The sequence below is a fragment of the Heterodontus francisci genome, chromosome 6 (genome assembly GCF_036365525.1).
Source record: "Heterodontus francisci isolate sHetFra1 chromosome 6, sHetFra1.hap1, whole genome shotgun sequence".
NCBI classification, from domain to species: domain Eukaryota; kingdom Metazoa; phylum Chordata; class Chondrichthyes; order Heterodontiformes; family Heterodontidae; genus Heterodontus; species Heterodontus francisci.
In genome coordinates this window covers 5,415,049-5,440,532 of record NC_090376.1, presented here as the reverse complement: position 1 = coordinate 5,440,532, position 25,484 = coordinate 5,415,049, and the positions used below count along the sequence as shown (strand labels likewise).

At 45.8% G+C, this 25,484-nt stretch overlaps 1 protein-coding gene across 4 annotated transcripts; it reads right to left on the bottom strand.

Moving 5' to 3' along the window:
• On the bottom strand, positions 1 to 25,298 carry pold3 (polymerase (DNA-directed), delta 3, accessory subunit). 4 transcript variants are annotated; one of them, XM_068033013.1, is made up of 12 exons: positions 25,212 to 25,298; positions 24,507 to 24,562; positions 16,301 to 16,403; positions 14,240 to 14,279; positions 12,066 to 12,198; positions 8,668 to 8,938; positions 8,236 to 8,305; positions 7,455 to 7,725; positions 6,962 to 7,071; positions 5,327 to 5,478; positions 2,748 to 2,826; positions 1 to 2,234 (listed from the first exon to the last, which is right to left on the bottom strand). In XM_068033013.1, the coding sequence occupies exons 1-12, from the start codon at positions 25,272 to 25,274 to the stop codon at positions 2,011 to 2,013; spliced, it is 1,572 nt and encodes a 523-aa protein (XP_067889114.1). In that variant the 5' UTR covers positions 25,275 to 25,298; the 3' UTR covers positions 1 to 2,010. The 4 variants fall into 4 exon arrangements, with proteins under 4 accessions (XP_067889114.1, XP_067889116.1, XP_067889115.1 ...); XM_068033015.1 differs by having other exon boundaries at positions 5,333 to 5,478; XM_068033014.1 differs by having other exon boundaries at positions 6,962 to 7,068.
• Positions 25,299 to 25,484: the final 186 nt, after the last annotated feature.

Sequence of the window (25,484 nt, the reverse complement as noted above, 5' to 3'; positions counted from 1 at the left end):
ACTGCAAATGGTTCATATGGGTACTCAAATATATAACTTCCTCCCAACCTAAGCCAACGCCCCCCCCCCCCACTGCCAACTAGCCCGGTTCTGTTTACAAGGCCTGAAATACAAATGCACTGAATTCTTAAAGTCGCATGCCCATTGCATTTAGTCCCCTTAAGGCATGCAAACTCTTCCTTAGTCTCATGAACCCCCACAAAAACTGCCTCCTCACAATCTCAGAGCTGCAAGTACTAAGGGCAGTAAAGTAGTGCTTCTGTGGAAGAAATACATAAGATATAATATATATATATTATTGCAAGTTTAACCATTAAAGACACTTGTAAAAATGTCAATTTCTGACATTGGATATTTCTTTCTGTTGACAAACTAGTGAGCGGACAGACAGGTGCCCAAATCTGTGCAAAGATGGTTATCTCACTAAATGCTCAGAGCTACACAAAGTTTGGGCACCTTTGGCCCACACGCAGCCCTGAAGAAACACAATAAGAAAGAAAAACTGGATATTCATCCAGAACTACTCATCTACAAATGTGCACCCTCCTTATCAGGGCTACACCCAGTCTCCACAATTCCCAGCAGCAAGTTTTGGGCTACTGAGACTTCACTAGAGCTGATCAATGCCAGTCAGTGTATCTCATCCCAATGTTGGAATTCACGGACCTGGTCAAGAGTCAGGGCAAACTTCTTGAATTTGGGCAGTTAAGTGTGCCAAGATGAGGACTTGAACTTAACTTTCCATGATTGAGGGGCATCCAGTTACCTGATAACAGTCAGTATGTATTTCAAAATGTTCCTTCTAGTTCACTTGGCGAGGTGCAGGGGATCTCAGTAGGTAAACATACACCAGGTGCAGATATGGGAGTCGTACAGACTAGGTTGAATCCCAGTGTGAGGCTGGTTAGCTTATATCAGCTGGGTCAGTAAGTGGGAGGGGTTTAGTGCCTAATAAGAGGAAATGAAACTAAATTAACTGTGTTTGCATTCCTGCTCACTGTCCAGCAACTCATGGAAAGTGCACAAACATATGTGATGCCCTATACCACCTGTGAACATTCACTGCCCCTGCTCACATTGGTGGGGGAGGGGTGGCAGGAGGAGGGGAAGATACCCACGGGTTGTTGCGTAACTGTGGAGCTGTACCCAGTGTCAAATTTGGTGGGAAGTTGCTCCTGAAAAGATTCTTTAAAGCAAGTCTGGTCCATGTGACAAAATCCCATGACCTGCTCTTAGGACTTTACAGGACTATTGAGGATATTTACAATGACACAAAACAGTGTGTGAGGCAACAAAGTACACCAGTAACACAGCATACAGAGTAAACAAGCTTATCCTTTTGAATGACAAGACTTCAACCCCACTGAAACATTTCACAAGCATGCTCAAACTTTTTTTGCAAAACCAATCCACTTTGAATCTGATCAAAAACCGGGAAAGAAAACAAACTTTTAACATTCTCAGCTGAAACAGACCCAGGGAGGCGGTTAAAGTTCGACCCCACAGTCCTGTAACTTGCACGCATACACAGGCTTGTGTTTGAAACACTATTTATCGACAATGAATACACAGTGAATTGTAGAGAGTCTTTTCAGTAGATATCACACCTGTGAGTGACCAAGAAGCAAAGGGGTACCCGAATAAAGTTTGAAGTTTATGCTCCCTCACGTTTCTGGGAGTAAAGTCTCCTGACAATACACAATGTTTAAACGTGTAATGAGAAACACTCGAGGTAACCACTCTGATTCGAACAAGACTCAAGGTATTTGAACTGCATCTCAGTCCAAGGTGACCTTTCCCATACACCAGATTTTTCCAGCACCAAGTTTCCTTTAGAAGATAATTTGCTTTTAATTTATGTTTAAAGTATACTGAGTGTCAACATTTAGCTTTTTGGACTCCCGTTTAGATCTCCATGTCTGTTGGGACTCCTTCCATGATCATTGATGACACATATTCAACACAGGGTGAGTGAGGCCGGGTCAACATGATACTAGACGGACGCTGACACTAGACTGCCTTTTTGAAGAATCCCACGATGGATGCCTGCTTGCCTGCTCTGCCGGAGGCTGGTGCTTTCTTCTCCTTCTGCTCCTTTGGCTGGTCTTTGACTCCTGCCATGCTCTTTATGCCAGCTGGTTTCAGTCCCGAGAGATTCTTTGACTCTTGTTGCTTGGCCACAAACTCGCTCTCGCTATCAGTGCACGACTCGCTCTGGTAAACCTTTTCCGTCACTGATATAGGGCAGGGGGGAGAAACAAAACGAGGAGAACCAGATTGTTAGATTGATGCACTCATACATTGGGGCTTTAACCATGTGCGAATTTCAACAGCAACAGCAGACAATGGGGGTCAGCTTCCACAGGCACACTGACCACACCCAACTCAACCCCATCCCTCATACATCTTCACAGTGTCAGACATCCCGTTTTGGATACGCAATTTCCTCCAGTGAAATGCAAGGGAGATTGAAACCATTGTTTTGGTCTCCACCCCACTCCAAGCTATTACCACTGACTCTATTCCCCTTCCCTGACCACCATCTTGGACTGAACCAAGAATATTTGAACGTCAGCATCCTGCTCAACCCCAAAATGAGCTTCAGGCCCTACAGCCTCTCCATGACAGACCACTACCCCCCCACCCCATCAAACCGTACCACCCCAAAGCCTCTCCAGCAGGAGAACCCCGACTACTGTGCAAATGGTAATGAGCCAAAGAAACATGTTGCAATTGGTAAATCTTACCCATAGCGCCCTCTTCATCCAGAAACATCTTGGATTTGAGAACTCGCCGTCGTTTCCTACGTTTCACTCCTACTGCTTTCTGGGGATGGAGAGAGAAAGACGGGGTGAGGTTACAACATTGACCCATCTCTCCTATTTCAGTTGGAGACTGACTGGCCAGATGTGCATTTCCTGTTTTTATTCTTTTTCCAACCTTAGTCTTTTTCACCTCGTGTTACAGCTGGAGCCCCAACACATGTCACAGTGAAACTATTTCCGGCTGCAGAAAGGTCAGTAACCAGAGAACACAGACTTAAGGTGATTTGCCAAAACAAAAAAGCATTAAGAAACTTTTTTTTTTAAAAAGACACCGAGTTATGATTATTTGGAATGCACTGCCTGGCAGGGTGGTGCAGAGATTCAAAAGCAACTCTCATAAGAGAATTGGATACATAAAGGGAAAACGTTCACAGGACTATGGGGAAAGCAGCAGAGTGGGATTAACTGGAGAGTTTTAGAAGTAGCTGGCACAGGCACAATGGTCTGAATGCCCACCTTCACTGTTGTATAATTCAATGAAAGGCTCTCATCTATTTCCCTCTCCCCACCCCCAAACATCCTCACAATCATTTCCCCATTCCATGTCCCTGCTTGGGCCGTGCATCATCTTTCAAGAAAGACAAATACAGTCTCCACCACTTATAATGGGTGCATTGGCATTACCACAATTTACCTGCCATAAATCAATCGTCACCCACTGTGATCTCTCCTGAGAGATGAGGAGCCTTGCAAGAAAATTAGATTTCATGATGTGATGGGTGAAGCAAGAAGCTGTGATACTTTAAAAATTAGTTCAGCTTTCCAATGGGCTGCAGTCATGGGGGGAGGGGGGGGTGGAATCCCCAGCCTGAGGGCATTAAGTGATTAAGATATGCCTTGGGTCTGTTCTCACTGATAGAGACTTAGAGGGGATGTGATTCGGATGTTGATTATTTTGATTCAGGAATTGATTATGAGAGCGCAATAGGCATCGTTCCAGTAGCAAGCACCTGAGGTCATGATGATGGGGTTGGGTGGAACTGGGGTCCCTGGAGCCTGAGGAAGCGGTTGCAGCAGGGGGGCAGTTTGGATAGCTGGAAGTTTTACTTTTCTCATGATTTGGGAGGAGGTAGTGGTATTTTGAGTCCTTCAAGGAGTTATTAGATAGCTTTCTCTGGGTTTTTTTGCTCTTCCTATGAAGTTAGAATGGGAGGAGGAAGGAAGAGGTGGTTGGTATTTGGTGTGAAATCAAAGAATAGGTCAAGCATGCATGTGCGCAATAGCCTTTTCTCATCCTGGGTATATAACTGTGGAGAGCATCATATATTTTAAGTGACGAGTAGCCAACAGCATGAAGCAGAGGGAGATTGAGGGATATAGGGAAGAGAGCAGGACAGTGGCATTAGTGTGGGTTTTTCTGTTGTAGATCTGATCTGTCAAATGGCCTCGTTCGCATCTAGTCCTGCTCACCCATCACCCTCTGACTTACATTGGCTCTCGACTCAGCAATGCTTTATTGTTAAAATTTTCATCCTGGTTTTCAAATCCCTCCATGATACCCCCCACCCCCCTGCCTCTCATCTCTGTAACCTTCTTCAGCCCTACAACCATCTAGGATCAATGCACTCCTCCAATTCTGGCCTCTTGTGCCCTCCAGATTTTCATTGTTTCACCATTAATGGTCAAATCTTCAGGTAACTAGCCCGCAGGCCCCCAAACCTGTAAATTATTGGATTAGTAATCCAGAGGCAGAGACTAATAATCTGGAGACATGAACTCAAATCCCACCACGGCAGCTGGGAAATTTAAATGCAATTAAACAAAATCTGGAATAAAAGGCTAATATCAGTAATGGTGACCATGAAACTAACAGATTATCATAAAAATCCATTGTTCACTAATATCCTTCAAGGAATGAAATCTGTCCTTACCCAGTCGGGCTCATATGTGACCCGATCCCCAGCAACATGACTGACTCTTAATTGCCCTCTGAAAGGCCTAGCAAGCCACTCAGTTATATTCAAAAAGGCAGCTCACCACTCAATGGCACTGGCACTTCGGGATGGGTGATAAATGCTGGACTTGCCAGTGACACTCAGAACCTGTAAATGAATTAAAAACAAGCAGCTCTGGCATTCCCTCCCTAAACCTCTCTGTCTCTCTTTCCTGTTAAGACTCTGTTTAAAGCCTACCTCCTTGACCATCTCTTTACGTACACTGGTGTCAAATCTTGTTTGATTACACTCCTAAGAAGTGCCGTGAGAAATTTTCCCACGTTAAAGGTGCTATATAAATACAGGTTGTTGTTATAGACTATGGTTTTAAATGGTACAAAACCAAAAAGAGTCATGCAAACCGACAGGTCCAGTTCCAGATGCACGTTTAAAGATTGATTTCACTGCAGCAGCTGGTTTGTTCCTTTCACAGCTAGAGAAATGCCGCAGCTTCTTGCTGGGACATTCTTTATATAATTCTGCTGTGCATTATTCTCTACATGAACCAGCTGAATAATTCTTGCAAATAAAGACTTCTAAGAGAGGCAATGCGCTGGGGGAACTGACCATTACCTTAGGTTCCTCAGCACTTCCCCAACACAGTGGCTTAACCTCAGTGTCCGAAAGGCATTGAGATGATACATCTTCTTCCTTGATTGGCTCTTCAGGGGGTGGTGATGGAGTCTTTATATCATGAGCTTCAGGAGAGTCTGGGATTACTGGAACACAAAGCAAAGAAACTGAATGGGAAGGAGAGCAAATTCAAACTGTTCAAGATCAAAAAGAAAATAAATCTGATATTAAGTTATGGCGTGACCAGAATTGTTCAAACTGGACGCAGGCAAAACCTTCTTTCCTAGCTCCCCCCTCTGAAAACTCTACAGCCTTGTCATCAACAGCACGCTCCAAGCTGCATGAAACCTTAAGCAGTCTTCTCAATGCACAGCTTAGCTTTAAACTCTGCATTCTATCCATCACCACGATCACTTCCCACCACCCCACCCCCATCAACATTTCTCACATATACCTTCTCCCCCCACCAAATCCTGCCTCTGCCTTTTCTCCTCTGCCCCCACTAAACCTTAGAGACTCAAATTCGACAATGCCTTCTGTGACAGACCTTTGGCTACATCACCTAATTTAATTTTACGTTGCTGCTAATGAACTGCTCTTAAAACAGGTGTGGTGGTTCTGGTACTGAACCGGCAATCCAGAGTTGAACTATGAAAAGAGAAGGAATTGTTTGGCCTCATGACATTTATCGGCGTATAAATATCATTTAGGTGTCAGAAACAGATGACCAGCTGCCAATGGCTAGTCTGCTTGATCAACCTGGTCTCTGGATGTGGGCTTCGCTGGTACGTTAATGGATTTCCTAGCTTCCCTGGAGTAGATGGTGGTGGGCCACCTTCTTCAATCACTGCAGACCCTGTGGTGATGGAGCTCCCAGGACTTTGACCCAACGATGAAGGAACAGCAACACGTCAGTATTGTGTGAGACTTGGGAGGCGACAGTGTTCAGATGAAATTGCCACTCTCGTCTTTCTTGGTGTTGGAGATCACAGGGGAGGGCAGTGTGGCTGAAGCAAACACACAGCTGCAGTGTGTTCCATAGATCAAACTGGAGTCTGTACAGACTTCCTGGTGTCCGAAAAATGTGAGCAGGGCAGGCCTTTTGGGTGGGTGACCAACCAGGATGCCATGGTCAAGATTAAGCGAATGACTAGTGGGCGGAGGTGGGTTTGGTGCGACCAGAAGGCAGGGACAGAGTGCAGCCGTCAAATGGGCAGTGCAGTTTGGGCTGGCTGTTTCACACAGGAGGGTAGCACACACCGAGGACGCTGAGAGTGGCACCAAGATCCCCAGGTAGACCCACAGTTACCAAGGCTGGTGGTGAGTCCCAAGTGAGTTCAGCTTTGATCAAGAGAGGGGAGTTTAAAAAAAAAAGTTAAGTACTACATAGCAAAAGTCAAAGAAAGGGCACTAAAATACAAATGGCCCAGGGCACCATTTTCCCTAAATTAGGTGGGGTGACATAGATTGTGCAAACACAGGCCACAATGGTATGAGCTGTTTCTGGATTTGTACCCACCTCAAAAATTAAAACTGAGCAAGAATTGATTCATTGTTTTTTTTTTTTTAAATATCCTCCTGCACAGAAAGGATTAAAACTAAAAACTAAATTGCAAGATTATATCTCACTTTCGTCATCGCTGCTGTCTGACTGAGGCTGTCTGATCCTTCGGCGTCGTTTGTTACAAGGCTCCTCCTCTTCACTGGCCAATGCTGCATGACGCTTGGTTTTCTTCCTGCTGTCCAGAGAAAAGAGGTGTAGGAGGGGTGAGATCTATTTCAAAATAGTCAGTGGCGCCTGATTGCCTTTTATGGATAAAAACAAAACATTTACTGCTACTTGCTGTGTGCTCATCTACATTAAAGGCACTACATAAATGCAAACTTTTGTTCTATTTTTTTCTCCTGGAACTAGGAAAGGCAGGAGTTAGTTAACAGAAAGAACAGTCTGCATTTATATAGCGCCTTTCAGGGCATCAGGACATCCCCTGTGCTCAAGTGTCTGAAGTAGGGCTTGAACCTATGATCCATTGATTCACAGGTAGGGGTGATAGCCCAATGAGCCCCAGCTGACACCCAGTCACCTGCCTGCCTGCCCCACACTCTGAAGTTTAGCACGAACCTCTGTCCGTCTTTTTGTTGTCTTTTGTCTGCCTCTTCTTCCTTTGCCAGGTCTTTCTCTTGCTGTGCCACGGCTTGCAGCTTCCGTGCTGCAGCCACATTTGTGGGGGCTCTCTCTTCATCTCCCCCTCTCCCTGAAGCAGGCTTGATGTTGCACTCTCCTCCCACAGGAGCCTCCCCTTTCTTCTCCAGGGGCTCCAGAGCAGGTTTGGCCGGAAGGTCGGCTTCCTTGGCAGCCTGTGAGGGTGACTTGGACGGAGGCGATGCTTTCTCTGTGGGAATTGAAGTAGATTTAGTTTTATGTACTGACAACTGGCACTCCATTTTGCCCCAGCTACCTTTTGAAAAAGGGTTTTATTTACCTACATAACAGCCGCTGCACTTCAACGTACATGCAGCTCTCAGCTGTTTAAGAGACACAATAAGGTCCTTTATTAATGCAAACCTTTAACGTAAAAAAAATTATCTAAACCTAGAAAACGCTAATTAGGCAAAGCAGTTCACCTGAATGATGACAGGAGGAATAAATCAGAACTACATCTGGTAGATTTACTATAACAAAACTGTGCATTTATCTAGCACCTTTAATGTAGTCAAACATCCCAAGATGCTTCACAGGAATGATTATCAAAACAAAGATGACACTGAGCCACATATGGAGGCATTATACCCAAAAGCTTAGTCAATGAGGTGGCTTTTAAATGTCTAAAAGGAGAAGAGGTTTAGGGACGGAATTTACAGCCTAGGCAACTGAAGACATGGCCACAAATAGTTTTACTTACTAGCGTTAGCTTTCAGGAAAAAGTTGCTGAAGCTATTTCCTTTGCTTGTTGTTTTACTGCCTGATGGAGCCTGGAAGAGGAGAGGGAGGAAAATCAGTCGCTTATTGTGAAATAGCTCTTTTGGGACTGATATCAGGAAGTACTTCATTCATAGACAGTGTCTGATAGCTAGAATGGTCTCAGAGTAGGGGTATGGAAGCAAAAACACACAGATCTAGAGAATCAAAATAAACATTCCCATCCTACCTCCACTATCCTCATAAACCTTACAGAAGTTTGAGCCCCACTTCAGAGACTTGAAGTCAAAATCCAGGCCTTTGAATGTGCCTTTTCACATCCAACTGCAAGAATGAATTGGCGAACAGGTCAAGCCTCAGCCTAATTCAACCCCAAGTCCCAGAAGATAAGCTCACCGCCCTGTCAAGTACTTACCGCACTCTCCCCGTCTTTCGCCAAGACTGGCTCCCCTTTCACCTCTTTATCATGTGACTTGGCGGAGGATTTGGCAGCGAACATCCCCATGATTCCCTTGGGCTGCGGTGGAGCATTTTTAAGGGCTGCGGGTGCGTTGCCGTTCAGGATGGGCTTGCTGGTGCTCGGCACCTCATTTGAACTCCGAGAGGGCTGCCGCACCGATTTCTCTAAATGAGCCAACTCCTCTGCTGACCGAGGTACAGCATCTGCACATCGAATGGCACTATATCTGCGATTGGAAAGAAAAAGGCTCAGTATACGTGGCAATGTGATAGACGAACAAGTAACAAGGATTCAGAAAGTCAACATATCCCCAAGTGTCAGCCAAGGTTCAGTGGGTCAGAAGGTCATGGGTGAGTCCCACTCCAGACTCGAGCTCAAAAACTAGGCTGAAACTCCCAGTGCAGAACGGAGGGACACCCGCACTGCGTCAGTACGAAATCTGAATTTGGCAGAAGTTTTCTTCACTTGATCTTAGGATGAGTGTGTCACTGGCCAGGCCAGCAAATATTGCCCATCCCTAATTGCCCGCGAGAATGTGGTGGTGAGCTGCCTTCTTGAACTGCTGCAGTCCATGTGGTGTAGGTACACCCATGGTGCTGTTAGGGAGTTCCAGGATTTTGACCCAGCGACAGTGAAGGAATGGCGATATAGTTCCAAGTCAGGATGGTGTGTGACTTGGAGGGGAACTTGAAGGTGGTGGTGTTCCCAGGCATCTGCTGCCCTTGTCCTTCTAGGTGGTAGAGATCGTAGGTTTGGAAGGCGCTGTCGAAGGAGCCTTGGTGTGTTGCTGCAGTGCGTCTTGTAGATGGTACACACTGCTGCCACTGTGTGTTGGTGGTGGAGGGAGTGAATGTTTAAGGTAGTGGATGGGGTCCTGATCAAGCAGGCTGATGTGTCCTGGAGATTTGTCGAGCTTCTTGAGTGTTGCTGGAGCTGCACTCATCCTGGCAAGTGGAGAGTATTCCATCACACTCCTGACTTCTGTCTTGTAGATAGTGGACAGGCTTTGGAGGGTCAGGAGGTGAATTACCAACTGCAGAATTCCTAGCCTCTGACCTGCTCTCGTAGCCATAGTATTTATACGGCTATCCAGTTCAGTTTCTGGTCAATGGTAACCCCCAGGATGTTGATAGTGGGGGTATCAGCAATGGTAATGCCATTGAATGTCAAGGGGAGATGGTTAGATTCTCTCTTGTTGGAGATGGTCATTGCCTGGCACTTGTGTGGCGTGAATGTTACTTGCCACTTATCAGCCCAAGCCTGAATGTTGTCCAGGTCTTGCTGCACCTGGACATGGGCAGCTTCAGTACATGAGGAGTTGCGAATGGTGCCTAACACTGTGCAATCATCAGCGAACATCCCCACTTCTGACCTTATGATGGAGGGAAGGTCATTGATGAAGCAGCTGAAGATAGTTGGGCCTAGGACACGACCCTGAGGAACCTGTGCAGTGATGTCCTGGGGCTGAGATGATTGACCTCCAACAACCACAACCATCTTCCTTTGTACTATGACTCCAACCAGCAGAGAGTTCTCCCCCTTGGCCTTGGCTGAGGTGAGGGTCGCTCCTTTGCTGGTTGTAGGGCATGCCAACCCCTTTGGTCAAATGCTGCCTTGATGTCAAGGGAAGTCACTCTCACCTCTGGAATTCAGCTCCTTTGTCCATGTTTTGGACCAGGCTGTAATGAGGTCGGGAGCTGAATGGCCCTAGCGGAACAAATGAGTCAGACTGTTGATTTAGGACAGTTTTGTGCTGTGATCTTGCATCCACTGAGAATTGGTTTGATGTTGGCATGCCCTACAACCAGCAAAGGAGCGACCCTCACCTCAGCCAAGGCAGAGTTCAAACTCAACTCTCCATTGTTCTTACCAGTCTCTTACATTTCAGCCCTTTTATATCCCCTCCCTCACCCAAAGGCAATGAATCCTCCTGAGAATATAAAAATGAGAGGCACTTAAGAAGTTGCAGAAAAAGATTAACTAGTAAGATACCAGAATGGAGAGGTTATGCCTATTGTTACAAAAGTGCTTCCATTTTTTGTTAAATTTTTTTTGAGGACTCGGGTTATAAAACTGAAAAGGATTCCTTAGATGCTGGACTTTGTGTTTTTTTGAAAAACAAAAACATCATCAGAAGGTCTTTTGGACTTGGGTTGTAAACAACCCTTACTAGAAGTCACCTGTCTTCATATAAGTACCCAGAGGGGGCTTTTTGATCTGGGGAGGATGTTTACAGAGAAGCGTCAGGTCAAGATTTATAGGGGTCAGGAGGCTCGACTCTTAGGATATTGTTTTTGGTTTCGCTTTGGACAGGGAGTGTGAACAGTGTTTTGAAAGGAGTTTAAAAATCAACTTGCCGAGGACAAAACCCCAGCTCAGCCTTTTCCATCTCTTTGAAAAGATCCCAGTGACAGCCGTCTACATGTATTTGGGACGCCAGAATGAAGGGACAACTGGCATCTTTCCACATCTTTTTTTTTTCCTTCAAGAATTAGCAAGTATTTGGCCAAAGTATTTTTTTTTTGTAGCAAAGCTCTAAGTGTGTGTGCGCATGAGAGTGAGGGGCTAAGGTAAAAAGGGAGCTTCCATATTTCAATCTGTATGTTAACGTTTTGCTTCTTTACTGGTTAAGTCTTGTTTTATAATCAGCTGATAATTTTGTTGTTTATTAAAGAAACCTGGTTGGTGTATTTTATGCTGGGATAAAGAGAAGAATCTATGATTGACTGCATCAGTAACTGGGTAAACATTTAAATATATATCGTGACCTGTGGAGAAGTAAAACTAGAAAAGACAGTGCACCTCACCCACCTCGCTCGTAATACTATTAGGAAAGATTGAACAGCTGGGTCTCCTTTCTGTGCAAAGAAAAAGACTGAGGGGTGACCTGATAGAGATCTTAAATTATGAAGGGGTTTAGACGTACAGAAGATGTTTCCACGTTGAGCGGGGACAGAGGTGGGGGGAGGGGAGGTTCAAAACTAGGGGCCATAAAAATAGTCACTGAGGAATTCAGGAGAAATTTCTTTACCCACAGAGTGGTGAGAATGTGGATCTATCACAATGAGTGGTTAAGGCAAATAGTACAGACATACTTAAGGGGAAGCTAGGTAAACACATGAGGGAGAAAGGAATAGAAGGTTACGCTGATAGGGTGAGATGAAGGGCAGGAGGGAGGAGGCTCATGTGGAGCAGAAACACTGGCATAGACCAGTTGGGCCGAATTGCCTGTTTCTGTGCTGTAAGTTCCATGCAATACAATTTCACTCTCTGATAACTCGCTCCAGTAGCTATTTTGATGCTGGGAGCTATGGAACCCGTTTCAAGCTTGCTCCATAAGCCATGTTACTTACTTGTTGCTATTCTGCAGGTTTTCCTTGATTGCTTCATAATCAGTGTTGAAGAGGGGGCTACTGTCCTTTAGCATTGCTTTCTGAATACTGTACACATGCACACTGGCAGTCACCTGCATCTTCAGTTTCACTGCTGCAAATACATCAGAGAATGCAACACCATGAGTATCTGGCTTGTAATAATTTATATATATTGATGTCTCCCACTATCTAAAGACACAGTCCCTTGTCACCTCATCGCTCTGCACAACATTAAGTGTTGGCAGGGTATTCGACTGCAGTATAGCTCAGCCTGTTCCAGTGCTCGATGAACATTCATACTCTTTCCAGCAGGTCAGTAGGATTGCGGTAAGGAGTGAGAACCCAGACTGATATTGTTTCCTACCTCCACTGCCCCTTCCAAACCCAACGGCTGCTCAGCCACAGATGAATTCACAGTGCAGACCTGAATTGAACCTTATACCTCATGCACTGCAAGATTCATAGGGACAGAGGTAGGCCATTTATCCCCTTAATTATCTCCAATAATTTTATTTTAAGAAAAAAAAAACAGCTAACAGAACATTTTTGGAAGCTAATAAAAGCAGATGATGAAAATCTGAAATAAAACCAGAAAGTGCTGGAAATACTCAGCAGGTCTGGCAGCATCTGCAGAGAAAGAAACAGAACCAACGTTTCAGGTCTGTAACCTTTCATCAGTAACCACTTTGGAAGTTATCTAGTCTCCCAGACACCGGTGAGAGCATGTGACTGATTTCCAGTCATTCAAGGCAGGCAAGTCCAATAGACTGCCATCCCTCTAGGCAGCTCCAAAAGCAAATTTCTCTCAATCACCCACTCCCTCAAACACCTATCAATATTCCCTTGAATTCCACCTCCCCCCCCACATCGTCTCTAAGAGGAAGTCTATTACTCACCTTCAGCATTAAACAGTTAAATCTAAACCATCTTTCCTGATACTTTTGAGCCCATGTGCCCTGGCTCAAGAGCCTCTGGCAATTGCAATCATATCACGATTCCTTGTATATAATCCCTTAAACATCTTGAATAATCTCTCCCTGAGCCTGCCCTCTCCACAGTAATAACAGAAGAAATAGAATGAGTAGTCCATAAGGCCCCTACAGCTGAACTCCTCTAATTTCCTTAGTGTCCAAAAATCTATCAATCTCAGTTTTGACTATGCTCCGCAGCCCTCTGAGCTGGAGCATTCTGAAGATTCACAACCCTCTGAGTGAAAAAAATTCTCATCTCTTAAATGACTGGCTCTTTTCCTGAGACTATTAAATAACTGCAGGCTTGTTAATGCTGCCCTGGAATCAGCCACTATGAACATCTCAACCTCTATTAAATACATCAACAACCTGCATTTATACAGCACCTTTAACAAAGTTCCAAGGTGCTTCACAGGAGCATTATTAAATAAAATCTGGCACAGAGGTGACCAAAAGCTTGGTCAAACTGGTAGGTTTTAAGGAGCGTCTTAAAGGAGAGAAAGAGAGAGAGAGAAAAAGGGAGAGAAAGAGAGAGAGAGAAAGAGAGAGAGAGAAAAAGAGAGAGAAAGAGAAAGAGAGAGAAAAAGAGAGAGAAAGAGAGAGAGAGAAAAAGAGAGAGAAAGAGAGAGAGAGAAAAAGAGAGAGAAAGAGAGAGAAAGAGAGAGAGAAAGAGAGAGAGAAAGAGAGAGAGAAAAAGAGAGAGAAAAAGAGAGAGAAAAAGAGAGAGAAAAAGAGAGAGAAAAAGAGAGAGAAAAAGAGAGAGAAAAAGAGAGAAAAGAGAGAAAGAGAGAGAAAGAGAGAGAAAGAGAGAGAAAGAGAGAGAAAGAGAGAGAGAAAGAGAGAGAAAGAGAGAAAGAGAGAAAGAGAGAGAAAGAGAGAGAGAGAGAGAGAGAGAGAGAGAGAGAGAGAGAGAGAGAGAGAGAGGAGTTGCTTAAGTGGGAGCCAATGTAGGTCAGTGAGCATGGGGGCGATGGGTGAAACTTTCTCTGCTCTAAAGAGAACAATCTAGTTTCTCTTCACAGAACTGAAGCCCCTCATCCCAACACAGTGGATTGAGCTCTGTGGACGATGCTGCCAGGGGTCAGAGTCACTAAAAGCTAAAGCCACCCACCTCAGCATACAACTATACATATAGTCTACTGACATGAATAATTTGGGTGAACTGCAGATGTCTGCTCTTACCTTCCAGCTGATCTTCTCTCACCACGGCTACCTTGTGACACTGGAACAAAACAGCATCATGGTTAGTGGCAGGCCAGCCAGCATTTTCACCTCTCCTACCCCACCCTACCACTCTCTAACTGAGGAGAATTCCACCTCTTGGCAGCTTACTCCCAGTCAACCAACCCAGCTTAAAGCCTTTCTGATGATGCGATGCAGTGTAGCCAGTTTCATCCTTTGTCAGCATGTGCCCATTTTTCCACCGGGTGTTGCTGGATGGCGTAGTGGTAATGCCACTGGACTAGTAATCCAGAGCCCAGGCTCTGGGGACAAGGGTTCGAATCCCACCACGGCAGATGGTGAAATCTGAATTCAATTTGGAATTAAAAAGCTAGTCAAATGACCATAAAACCATTGTCAATTGTTGTAAAAACCCATCTGGTTCACTAATGTCCTTTAAGGAAGGAAATCTGCTGTCCCTACCTGGTCTGGCCTACATGTGACTCCAGACCCACAGCAATGTGGTTGACTCTCAAAATGCCCTCTGAAATGGAGGCCTAGCAAGCCACTCAGCTCAAGGGCAAATTAGGGATGGGCAATAAATGCTGGCTTAGCCAGCGACTCCCCAAACCAACAAAACGAATAAAAAAAACCCAGATCTCTCCCTGCCCAACAGTACAGCCCAACTAAAATAAAAGCAAAATACTGCAGATGCTGGAAATCTGAAATAAAAACAAGAAATGCTGGAACCACTCAGCAGGTCTGGCACCATCTGTGGAAAGAGAAGCAGAGTTAACGTTTCAGGTCAGTGACACTTCTTCAGAACTAGTATATACAAACTGGGTGGTTTTATTTTAATAAAAAAAGGTCAACAGATGAAACCCTCTGCTGAACAAAGGCGGTGGAGGGGTGCCACCACCACCCGGTAAACGGGACCTGGAACAAGCAGAGATCAGCACTAGTTCCGAATAAGGGTCAGTGACCCGAAACGTTAACTCTGCTTCTCTTTCCACAGATGCTGCCAGACCTGCTGAGTGGTTCCAACATTTCTTGTTTTTATTATTGGTACAGCCCAACTGCAGCATTCAAACCTCTGTCCTAGTTGAGTTCATCTAAATCAGTGCAGATCAAGGCTGCAACCTTCCTGCTCTGAGCAACTGAGCACCACATCAGTTATCTGCACCCCTTGAGCTACCATGGGAATGTTTTTTTAAAGACAGCAATGTGGATTAAATACATCATTGAAGCAACATTTATAAATTATAAAAATGAGGGAAATTAAAGGGTAGGAGTCTGACAAGGAGAATGGGATTAGACTGGGAGGTATATTAAAGAGTATAGGGAGTGAGGAACAGAGTGGGTTTAGACTGGGTGGGATATTACAGGGTACGTGTGCAGCTCCAACAACACTCAAGAAGCTCGACACAATCCAGGACAAAGCAGTCCGCTTGATCAGCACCCCATTCACCACCTTAAACATTCATTCCATCCACCACCAGCGCACAGCAGCAGCAGTGTGTACCATCTACACGATGCACTGCAGCAACTCACCAAGGATCCTTAGACAGCACATTCCAAACCCTGCAACCTCTACCACCTACAAGGACAAGGGCAGCAAATGCATGCGAACACCACCACCTGCAGGTTCCCCTCCAAGCCACACACCATCGTGACTTGGAACTACATCGCCGTTCCTTCACTGTCACTGGGTCAAAATCCTGGAACTCCCTTCCTAACAGGACTATGGCAGTACCTATCCCACATGGACTGCAGCGGTTCAAGGCGAAGACTTCTACCTTCTCAAGGACAATTAGGGATGGGCAATAAATGCTGGCCTAGTCAGCAAAACCCACATCCCATGAACTAATAAAAAAAAAGGGAGTGAGCAAGACACTGGGATTAGACTGCATGGCTCATGTGGAGAAACACTTGGACTTGTTGGGTTGAATGACCTAACTGTTTTAGGAGATTCCAGGATAGGAAGTGAGAGAACATGAAGAAGTGGTCCTGACAATTCCTACTCTACATCAGAATGCTAATGTCACAGATGATTCCCGATCCTGCATAGATCAGAGGACATACTGAAGTTCCATCCTCAACTGCTTTTCCAGACACGAGATACGTCACATGGATTTGGGCTCCGGAATTTTCTTTCCGCTTTCGCTCCACGTAGTAATAAAGCATTCTGGCAAACACACAAAAAGAGAGAACAGCTCAGTTGGATGTACAAACCCTTTGCTGACAAACACCAACTTTGAAATAAAACGGGTCTCTCTCACACAGATGGAGATGTACAACCTGCACAATTTCACGAGCAGTTCCTGACCAAAAGACCCAATGGACCCCACTGAAATCTCAGAGAATTGTCTGCTTGCAATGATGATAGCCAATAGCCTTGGGGCAGCCAGCACATAGCGGTGAACTCAAAAGAAAATCTCAGATCCCTCTCCCTCCAATTAGTCAACAACCTGCATTTATATATCAACTTCAACGCAGTAAAATGCTCCAAGGAACTTCACTATGTTTAAGGGTTATCGAACAAAATTTGACACCAAGCCACATAAGGCGATATTAGGACAGGACCTTCCAAACCTGCGACCTCTACCAGCTAGAAGGACAAGGTCAGCAAATACAAGAAGGACAAGGTCAGCAAATACATGGGAACACCACCACCTGCAAGTTCCCCTCCAAGTCACACACCATCCTGACTTGGAACTATATCGTCGTTCCTTCACTGTCGCTGGGTCAAAATCCTGGAACACCCTTCCTAACAGCACTGTGGGTGTATCTACTCCACATGGACTGCAGCGGTTCAAGAAGGCAGCTCACCACCACCTTCTCAAGGGCAATTAGGGATGGGCAATAAATGCTGGCCTGGCCAGTGACGCCCACATCCCGTGAATGAATTTAAAAAAAAGGTGGCAAAATGCTTGGTCAAAGAAGCAGGTTTTGAGGAGTGTCTTAAAGAAGGGGAGAGAGGGATGGAGAAGTAGAGAGGTTTAGGGAGGGTATTCCAGAGCTTGGGGCCCAGGCAGCTGAAGACACAGCCACCAAAGGTGGAGTGATTAAAAATGGGAATGCTCAAGAGGCCAGAATTGGAGGAGCTCAGATATCTGAGGGTTGTGGGGCTGGAGGAGATTAGAGGTAGGTAGGGGTGAGACATTGGAGGGATTTGAATACAAGGATGAGAATTTCAAAACTGAGACATTGCCAGAATGAGAGCCAGTGCAGTTCAGCGAGCACAGGGGTAATGGTTGACCGCGAATTGCTGTGAGCTAGGATACGGGCAGCAGAGTTTTGAATGAGTTAAGTTTATGTAGGGTGTCAGTTGGGAGGGCGGCCAGCAGTGCACTGGAATATCAAGTCCAGAAAGTAATAAAGTCATGGATGAGTGTTTCAGCAGCAGATGGGCTGAGGCAGAGAATGTTACAGGTGGAAGTAGGCAGTCTTAATGATAGTCAGAAGCTCATCTAAGGGTCAAATATGACACCAAAATTGCAAACAGTCTGGTTCACCTTCAGACAGCTGCCAGATGGAGTCATTGGCTTGGGATCCAAGGTTGCAGCAAGTACCGAAGACAATGGCTTCAGTCTTGTCAATATTTAGAGTCATAGAGAGATACAGCACTGAAACAGGCCCTTCGGCCCACCGAGTCTGTGCTGACCAACAACCACCCATTTATACTAATCCTACATTAATCTACAAATTTACAATGGCCAATTTACCTATCAACCTGCAAGTCTTTGGCTGTGGGAGGAAACCGGAGCACCCAGCAGAAACCCACGCAGTCACAGGGAGGAAATTTCTGCTCACCTACTGCTTGATGCCGGACAAGCAGTCTGACAAATTAAAGACAATACAGGGGTTGAGAGAGTGGTGGCGAGGTAGAGCTGCTGTATCAGTGTACATATGGAGCTTGATATGGTGTTATTGGATGATGTTGCTGAACGGCAGGATGTAGATGAGAACTGGAGGGGGTCAAAGATAGATACTTAGCGAACACAGAGGTAACGGTGCGGGAGCGTGAAGAGAGGCATTGCAGGCAATCCCTGGCTATGACTAAAGATAATAATAAAACCAGGCAAGGGCAGTCCCACCCAGCTGGACGATGAAGAAGCATGGGGTATAGGCCACAGTCTGATACCACACCCAGAGTGTTATTCTTCACCTACAAGCTGAGAGAGCTGACATGGACTCGATGGGCCTAACTGCCTACTTCTGTGCCGTACAGTCTATGAATCTATGAAATAAGTGCTGGCAGTCTGGTTGACATGAAAGGCATTACCCAAAGCCTGACCGTGCACTCGGTTAATGTCAACTGTGGCTCAGTGGCGAGCACACTCGCCTCAGAGTCAGAAAGTTGTGGGTTTAAGTCTTACACCAGTTACTTCAGCGTAAAGTCCAGGCTGACAGTCCAGTGCAATGCTGCACACTCAGAGGGGTGGTACTGAGGGAGCGCTGCCATCTTTCAGATGGGACATTAAACCGAGGCCCCATCTGCCCTCTCAGATGGACATATTTCATGAAGAGCAGAGAAGTTCTCCCAACATTTATTCCTCAATCAACATCAGTTGTATCAAACCACTACAGAAAAGTTGAATAAGAATTACACTAGACGGTCTGCCTGGCATCAACTGAGGCACTGGAATCGACAAAGGCACACCTTGCCCAGTTGACCTGCAAAGGCCTCCTCACTAACAGCTGTAGACTTGTGCCAAAAATGGGAGAGCTGTCCCACACAGAGTCAAGCAAAAGCCTGACATAGACATACTCACTGAATCATACCTTCCAGACAATGTCACAGACTCCTCTATCATGATTCCTGGATATGTCCTGTCCCATCGGCAGGACAAACCCACTAGGGGTGGCAGCACAGTGGTAGACAGTCGGGAGGGAGTGGCCCTCGGGATCCTCAAAATTGACTCAGGACCCTATGAAGTTTCACAGCATTAGGCCAAATATGGGCAAGGAAACCTCCTGCTGATTACCACTTACCGCCCCGCAAACCCCCCCCGCCTCGGCTGATGAGTCCTCCATGTTGAACACCACTTGGAGGAAGCACTGAGGATGGCAAGGGCGCAGAATGTACTCTGGCTGAGGGACTTCAATGTCCATCTCCAAGAGTGGCTCAGTAGCACCACTACTGAACAAACTGGTTGAGTCCTAAAGGACATAGCTGCCAGATTGTGCCTGCAGCAGGTGGTGAGAAAAACAAGAGGGAAAAACATATTTGACCCCACCCTCACCAATCTACCCGTCGTAGATGCACAACAGTATTGGTAGGAGTGACTGCACAGTTATTGTGGAGAAAAGTTTTGTCTTCATATTGAGGATACCCTCAATCATGTTGTGTGGCACTATCACTGTGCTAAATGGGTTAGATTCAAAACAAATCTAGCAGCTCAAACATGGGCATCCATGGGACACTGTGGGCCATCAGCAGCAACAGAATTGTATTCAATCACAATCTGTAACTTCATGGCCTGACACTTTACCATTACCATCAAGCCAGGGGATTATCCACAGTTCAACGAGGTGTGCAAGACAGAATACCAGGAATAACACCAGGCATATCTAAAAATCATGTGCCAAACAGATGAAGCTACAACACGGGACAGCTGAAGCAACATGCTATAGACAGAGCTAAGCGATCCTTAGATTCGGAAATGGTCCCATCAGATTGGAAGTTGGCAAATGTTTTTCAAGAGATGAGGGAGAGGGAGTGAACTACAGGCCAGTTATCCTAACATCAGTCATTGGGAAAATTCTGGAATCTATTATTAAGGAAGTCTTAACAATGCACTTAAAGCACAGTATGATTAGAACAAGTCAACATGGTTTTACTAAAGGGAATTTGATACAATGCCACAACAGACTCGTGAGCAAACTTGTAGCTCATGGAATAAAAGGGACGGTAGCAACATGGATACAAAATTGGCTGAGTGACAGGAAATAAAGAGTAGTGGTTATTTATTTATTTATAGATACAGCACTGAAACAGGCCCTTCGGCCCACCGAGTCTGTGCCGACCAAGAACCACCCATTTATACTAACCCTACAGTAATCCCATATTCCCTACCACCTAGCTACACTAGGGGCAATTTACAATGGCCAATTTACCTATCATCTGCAAGTCTTTGGCAGTGGGCGGAAACCGGAGCGCCCGGCGAAAACCCACGCGGTCACAGGGAGAACTTGCAAACTCCGCACAGGCAGTACCCAGAATCGAACCCGGGTCCCTGGAGCTGTGAGGCTGAAGTGCTAACCACTGCTCCACTTTTTCGGGCTGGAGGAAGATCTATAGTGGAGTTCCCCAGGGATCAGTGTTAGGATTCTTGCTTTTCCTGATATATATTAATGACCCAGACTTTGGTGAACAGGGCACAATTTCAAAGTTTGCAGATGATACAAAACTTGGAAGCATTGTGAACTTTGTGGAGGATAATGTAGAAATTCAAAGGAACATAGACAAATTGGTGGAATGGGCAGACAGGTGGCAGATGAAGTTCAATGCAGAGAAATGTGAAGTGATCAATTTTGGTAGGAAGAACATGCAGAGACAATATAAAATAAAGGGTACAATTCTAAAGGGGGTGCAGGAGCAGAGGGACCTGGGTGTATACGTGCATCAGTCATTGAAGGTGGCAGGACAGGTTGAGAGAGCAGTTAATGAAGCATACAGTATCCTGGGCTTTATTAACAAGGGCATATAGGGCAAGGAAGTTATGTTGAACTTGTATAAGATACAAGTTCGGCCTCAGCTGGAGTATTGTGTCCAGCTCTGGGCGCCGCACTTGGGGAAAGATGTGAGAGCATTGAAAAGAGTGCAGAAAAGATTCATGAGAAAGGTTCCAGGGATGAGGAATTTTAGTTATGAAGGTAGATTGGAGAAGTTAGAACCGTTCTCCTTGGAGAAGGCTGAGAGGTGATTTGATAGAGGTATTCAAAATCATGAAGGTCTGGACAGAGTAGATAGAGAGAAACTGTTTCCACTTGTGAAAGGATCAAGAATGAGAAGGCACAGATTTAAAGTATTTGGTAAGAGAAGCAAAAGTGACATGAGGAAAAACTTTTTCACGCAGCAACTGGTTAAGGTCTGGAATGCGCTGCCTGAGAACGTGGTGGAGGCAGGTTCAATTGAAGCATTCAAAAGGGAATTAGACAGTTATACGAAAAGGAAGAATGTGCAGGGTTATGGGCAGGGGACTGGAACTAGGGGAGTTGCTCTTTCAGAGAGCCAGTGCAGACACGATGGGCCAAATGGCCTCCTTCTGCACTCAATGATTCTGTGAAATCCTGTTAGACAAATTTATTAGTTTTTTGCGGATGTAACTAGTAGGGTAGATAAAGGGGAACCTGTAGATGTAGTATACCTGGATTTCCAAAAGATAGGGTGCCACACAAAAGGTTAATAGGCAAGATAAGGGCTCATGGAATTGGGGGTAATATATTAGCGTGGATAGAGGATTGGTTAATGGACAGGAAGCAACGAGTGGACATAAACGGGGCATTCTCCAGTTGGCAGGCAGTGAATAATGGAGTGCCACAAGGATCAGTGCTGGGGTCTCAGCTATTTACAATCTATATTAATGACTTAGATGAAGAGACAGAGAGTAACGTATCTAAGTTTGCTGATGATACAAAGCTCGGTGGAAAGGCAAGCTATGGGGAGGACGCAGAAAGGCTGCAAAGAGATATAGACAGGTTAAGTGAGTGGGCAACAAGATAGCAGATGGTGTATATTGTAGGGAAGTGTGAAGTTATTCACTTTGGTTGCAAGAATAGAATAACAGAATTTTTATTTTATTTTATTTTTTAAAAAGGTGTGAAACTGAGATGAGGAGCGATGACCATCTCCAACAAGAGAGAATCTAACCACCTCCCTTTGATGTTCAACAGCATTACCATCGCTGAATCCCCCACCATCAACATCCTGGTGGTTACCGTTGACCAGAAACTGAACTGGAGCAGCCATATAAATACTGTCACTACAAGAGCAGGTTGGGAATTCTGCAACAAGTAACCCACCTCCTGACTCAACAAAGCCTGTGCACCAGTCAGGGGTATGTCGGAATATTCTCCACTTGCCTGTTTTTTAAAAATTCTCTCCTGGGATGTGGGCGTCGCTGGCAAGGCCAATATTTGCTGCCCATCCCTAATTGCCCTTGACAACCAAGTGGCTTGATAGGCCATTTCAGAGGGCAGCTAAGAGTCAACCACATTGCTGAGAGTCAGGAGTTACATGTAGATCAGACCAGGACAGCAGATTTCCCTCATTAATGGACATTAGTAAACCAGATGGGTTTTCATGTCAATCTTTGATAGTTTCATGCACCATTACTGAACTAGCTTTCAATTCCATATTTTTAAAATTTTAATAATTGATTGAATTTAAATTACACCAGCTGGTGTGATGGGATTTGAACATGTGCACGCAAGGCATTAGCCTCAGCCTCCAGATTACTAGTTCAGTGGCATTACCACTACACCACCACCTCCCCTATTGAGTGCAGCTGCAACAAAAGAAGCTCGACACCATCCAGGACAAAGGAACCCGCAAATCTGCACCCCATCCACCACCTTAAACATTCTCTCCCTTCAGCACCAACACACAGTGGTCGCAGTGTGTATCATCTACAAGATGCACTGCAGCAACTCACCAAGGCTCCTTTGACAACACCTTCCAAACCTGCGACCTCTACCACCTAGAAGGACAAAGGCAGCAGACGCATCGGAACACCACCACCTGCAAGCTCCTCTCCAAGCCACACAGCATCCTGACTTGGAACTATATCGCCGTTCCTTCATTGTTCCCTACATTACAACTGTGACTACACTTCAAAAGTATTTAATTGGCTATAATGCACTTTGGGATGCCTGGTGGTCATGAAAAGCACCATACAAATTATTTTTTTATATATTCGTTCCTGGCATGTGAGCGTTGCAGGCTAGGCCATCATTTATTGCCCAGCCCTAATTGACCTGGAACTGAGTGGCCATTTCAGAGGGCATTTAAGAGTCAACAACATTGTTGTGGGCCTGGAGTCACTTGTAAGGACAGCAGATTTCCTTCCCCAAAGAACATTAGTGAACCAGATGGGTTTTTACAACAATCAACTATGCAAGACTTACTTTCTGTCACCAGGTCAAAAGCCTGGAAATCACTCCCTAACAGCACTGTTGGTGGACCTATACCACATGAACTACAGTTGTTCAAGGCAGCTCACCATCACCTTCTCGAGGGCAATTAGGTATAGGCAACAAATACTGGCCTTGCCAGCGACGCTCACATCCCGTGTACAAATCTAAAGATAAAACCACTGAAAACACATTATCTGGTCTGCTACCTATTTGCTGTGTGTGGGACCATGCTGTGCGCAAATTAGCTGCCACCTTTCTTGCATTATGAGTGACTATGCTTCAAAAAGTACTTAATTGGCTTTAAAGTGCTTTGGCCCAAGGTCGTGAAAGTCATGCTATAAATGCAGAGTCATAGAGAGATACAGCACTGAAACAGGCCCTTCGGCCCACTGAGTCTGTGTCGACCAACAACCACCCATTTATAATAATCCTACATTAATCCCACGTCCTCTACCACATCCCCACTATTCTCCTACCACCTACCTACACTAGGAGCACTTTACAATGGACAATTTACCTATCAACCTGCAAGTCTTTAGCTGTGGGAGGAAACCGGAGCACCCGGCAGAAACCCACACGGTCACAGGGAGAACTTGCAAACTCCGCACAGGCAGTACCCAGAACCGAACCCGGGTCGCTGGAGCTGTGAAGCTGCAGTGCTGACCGCTGCGCCGCCCTATAAATGCAAGTTCTTTCTTTCCCTGCAAGTGGTTATTTTCCACTTACGAGCACAGGAAAGTAGCACTGGCAGGCTGTTCAACCATGAAAGGCATCACCCAAATTCTGACACTGTCCTCGGCTAAATGCACAACATGCAGAACCTTCCCGCTGTCATTGGATTAGAAGCCAAAAGCCAGGCTGTTTGATCTATTAGCCGATCAGTTCCCACTCCAATCTGCTAAGACCAACTGTAGCATGCTTTACTGTATTAAAGGCATAATATAAATTAAATTTGAAGTGAAATGTATAAATGAAACACACACTACTGGTACAATCCATAACATTCCCTCAACCCTCATTTTCCCCAATCCTCTGCCCCTTACCGCATCCCCCCCCCACCCCCACTCCCAGGTATTCCACCCCAAGTGGCCGTTCTTAAGCCCATTCTATTTGATGGTGCGAGACTGTCTCAAGCAACCAAACTTACTGTTTCGCCTGGTTGACATGAATGCCCAGGAACTGGCTCAGCATCTTGTAGGTGACCTGGAGACCGAAATCAAAATATAAGCAAAGGTTCAGTAGCAGGATAGACAACAGAAAGTAACTACATCACAAGATGGCTCTATGTGCGTGCAAGAGCATGGGGCAGAGAGCGAGACATACGAATTAGGAGGAGGAGGCCACTCAGCCCCCCTTGATCCTGCTCTGCCATTCAATAAAATCATGGCTGATCTGATTGCAACTTCAACTCCACATTCCCGCCTACACCCGATAATCTTTCACCCCCTTGCTTATCAAGAATCTATTTATCTCTGCCTGAAAAATATTCAAAGACTCTGCTTCCACCAACTTTGGAGGAAGAGTTCCAAAGAGGGAGGAGGAGGAGGAGGAGGAGGGGGGCGAGGGGGGCGGCGGAGGAAGCGGGGGGGGGGGGGGGGGGGGAAGGGAGGGAGGAGGAAGCGGGGGGGAGGGAGGAAGCGGGGGGGAGGGAGGAAGCGGGGGGGAGGAAGCGGGGAGGGGGGGAAAGGGAAGGCAAATGGGGGAGGAACAGAAAAAAACGATGCTGCCCGCTCTCTCCCTGCCCCCACTTGATTTTATCTCCTTTTGTCTCGGGTTTACCCCTCGCCAGTCTCCCCGGGTTTGCCCCCCCTTTAACTCCCCCCCATTTCCCCAGGTTTATTTTCCCGCTCACGATTCGGTTCTCATCCGCCACCAGCTCCTCGATATTTTCCACCACCAGCTCCAACTCCTCCATGGCGCGAAACCGGGGTGAGAGGTCAACCGGAGGAAAAGGGCGGAACCCGTGGGGGTGAGAGGTCACAGATAGGAAGGGGCGGAGCCCATCCGTTTCCCTGGTAACCAGGCCCAGCATTCAACCAGGCTTACAGTCTCAAGCGAAAAAAAACCCTGAGCAACAAAATCATGCTTTGTTTGAAAAGTGGCATTTAATGGGATAATAATATAG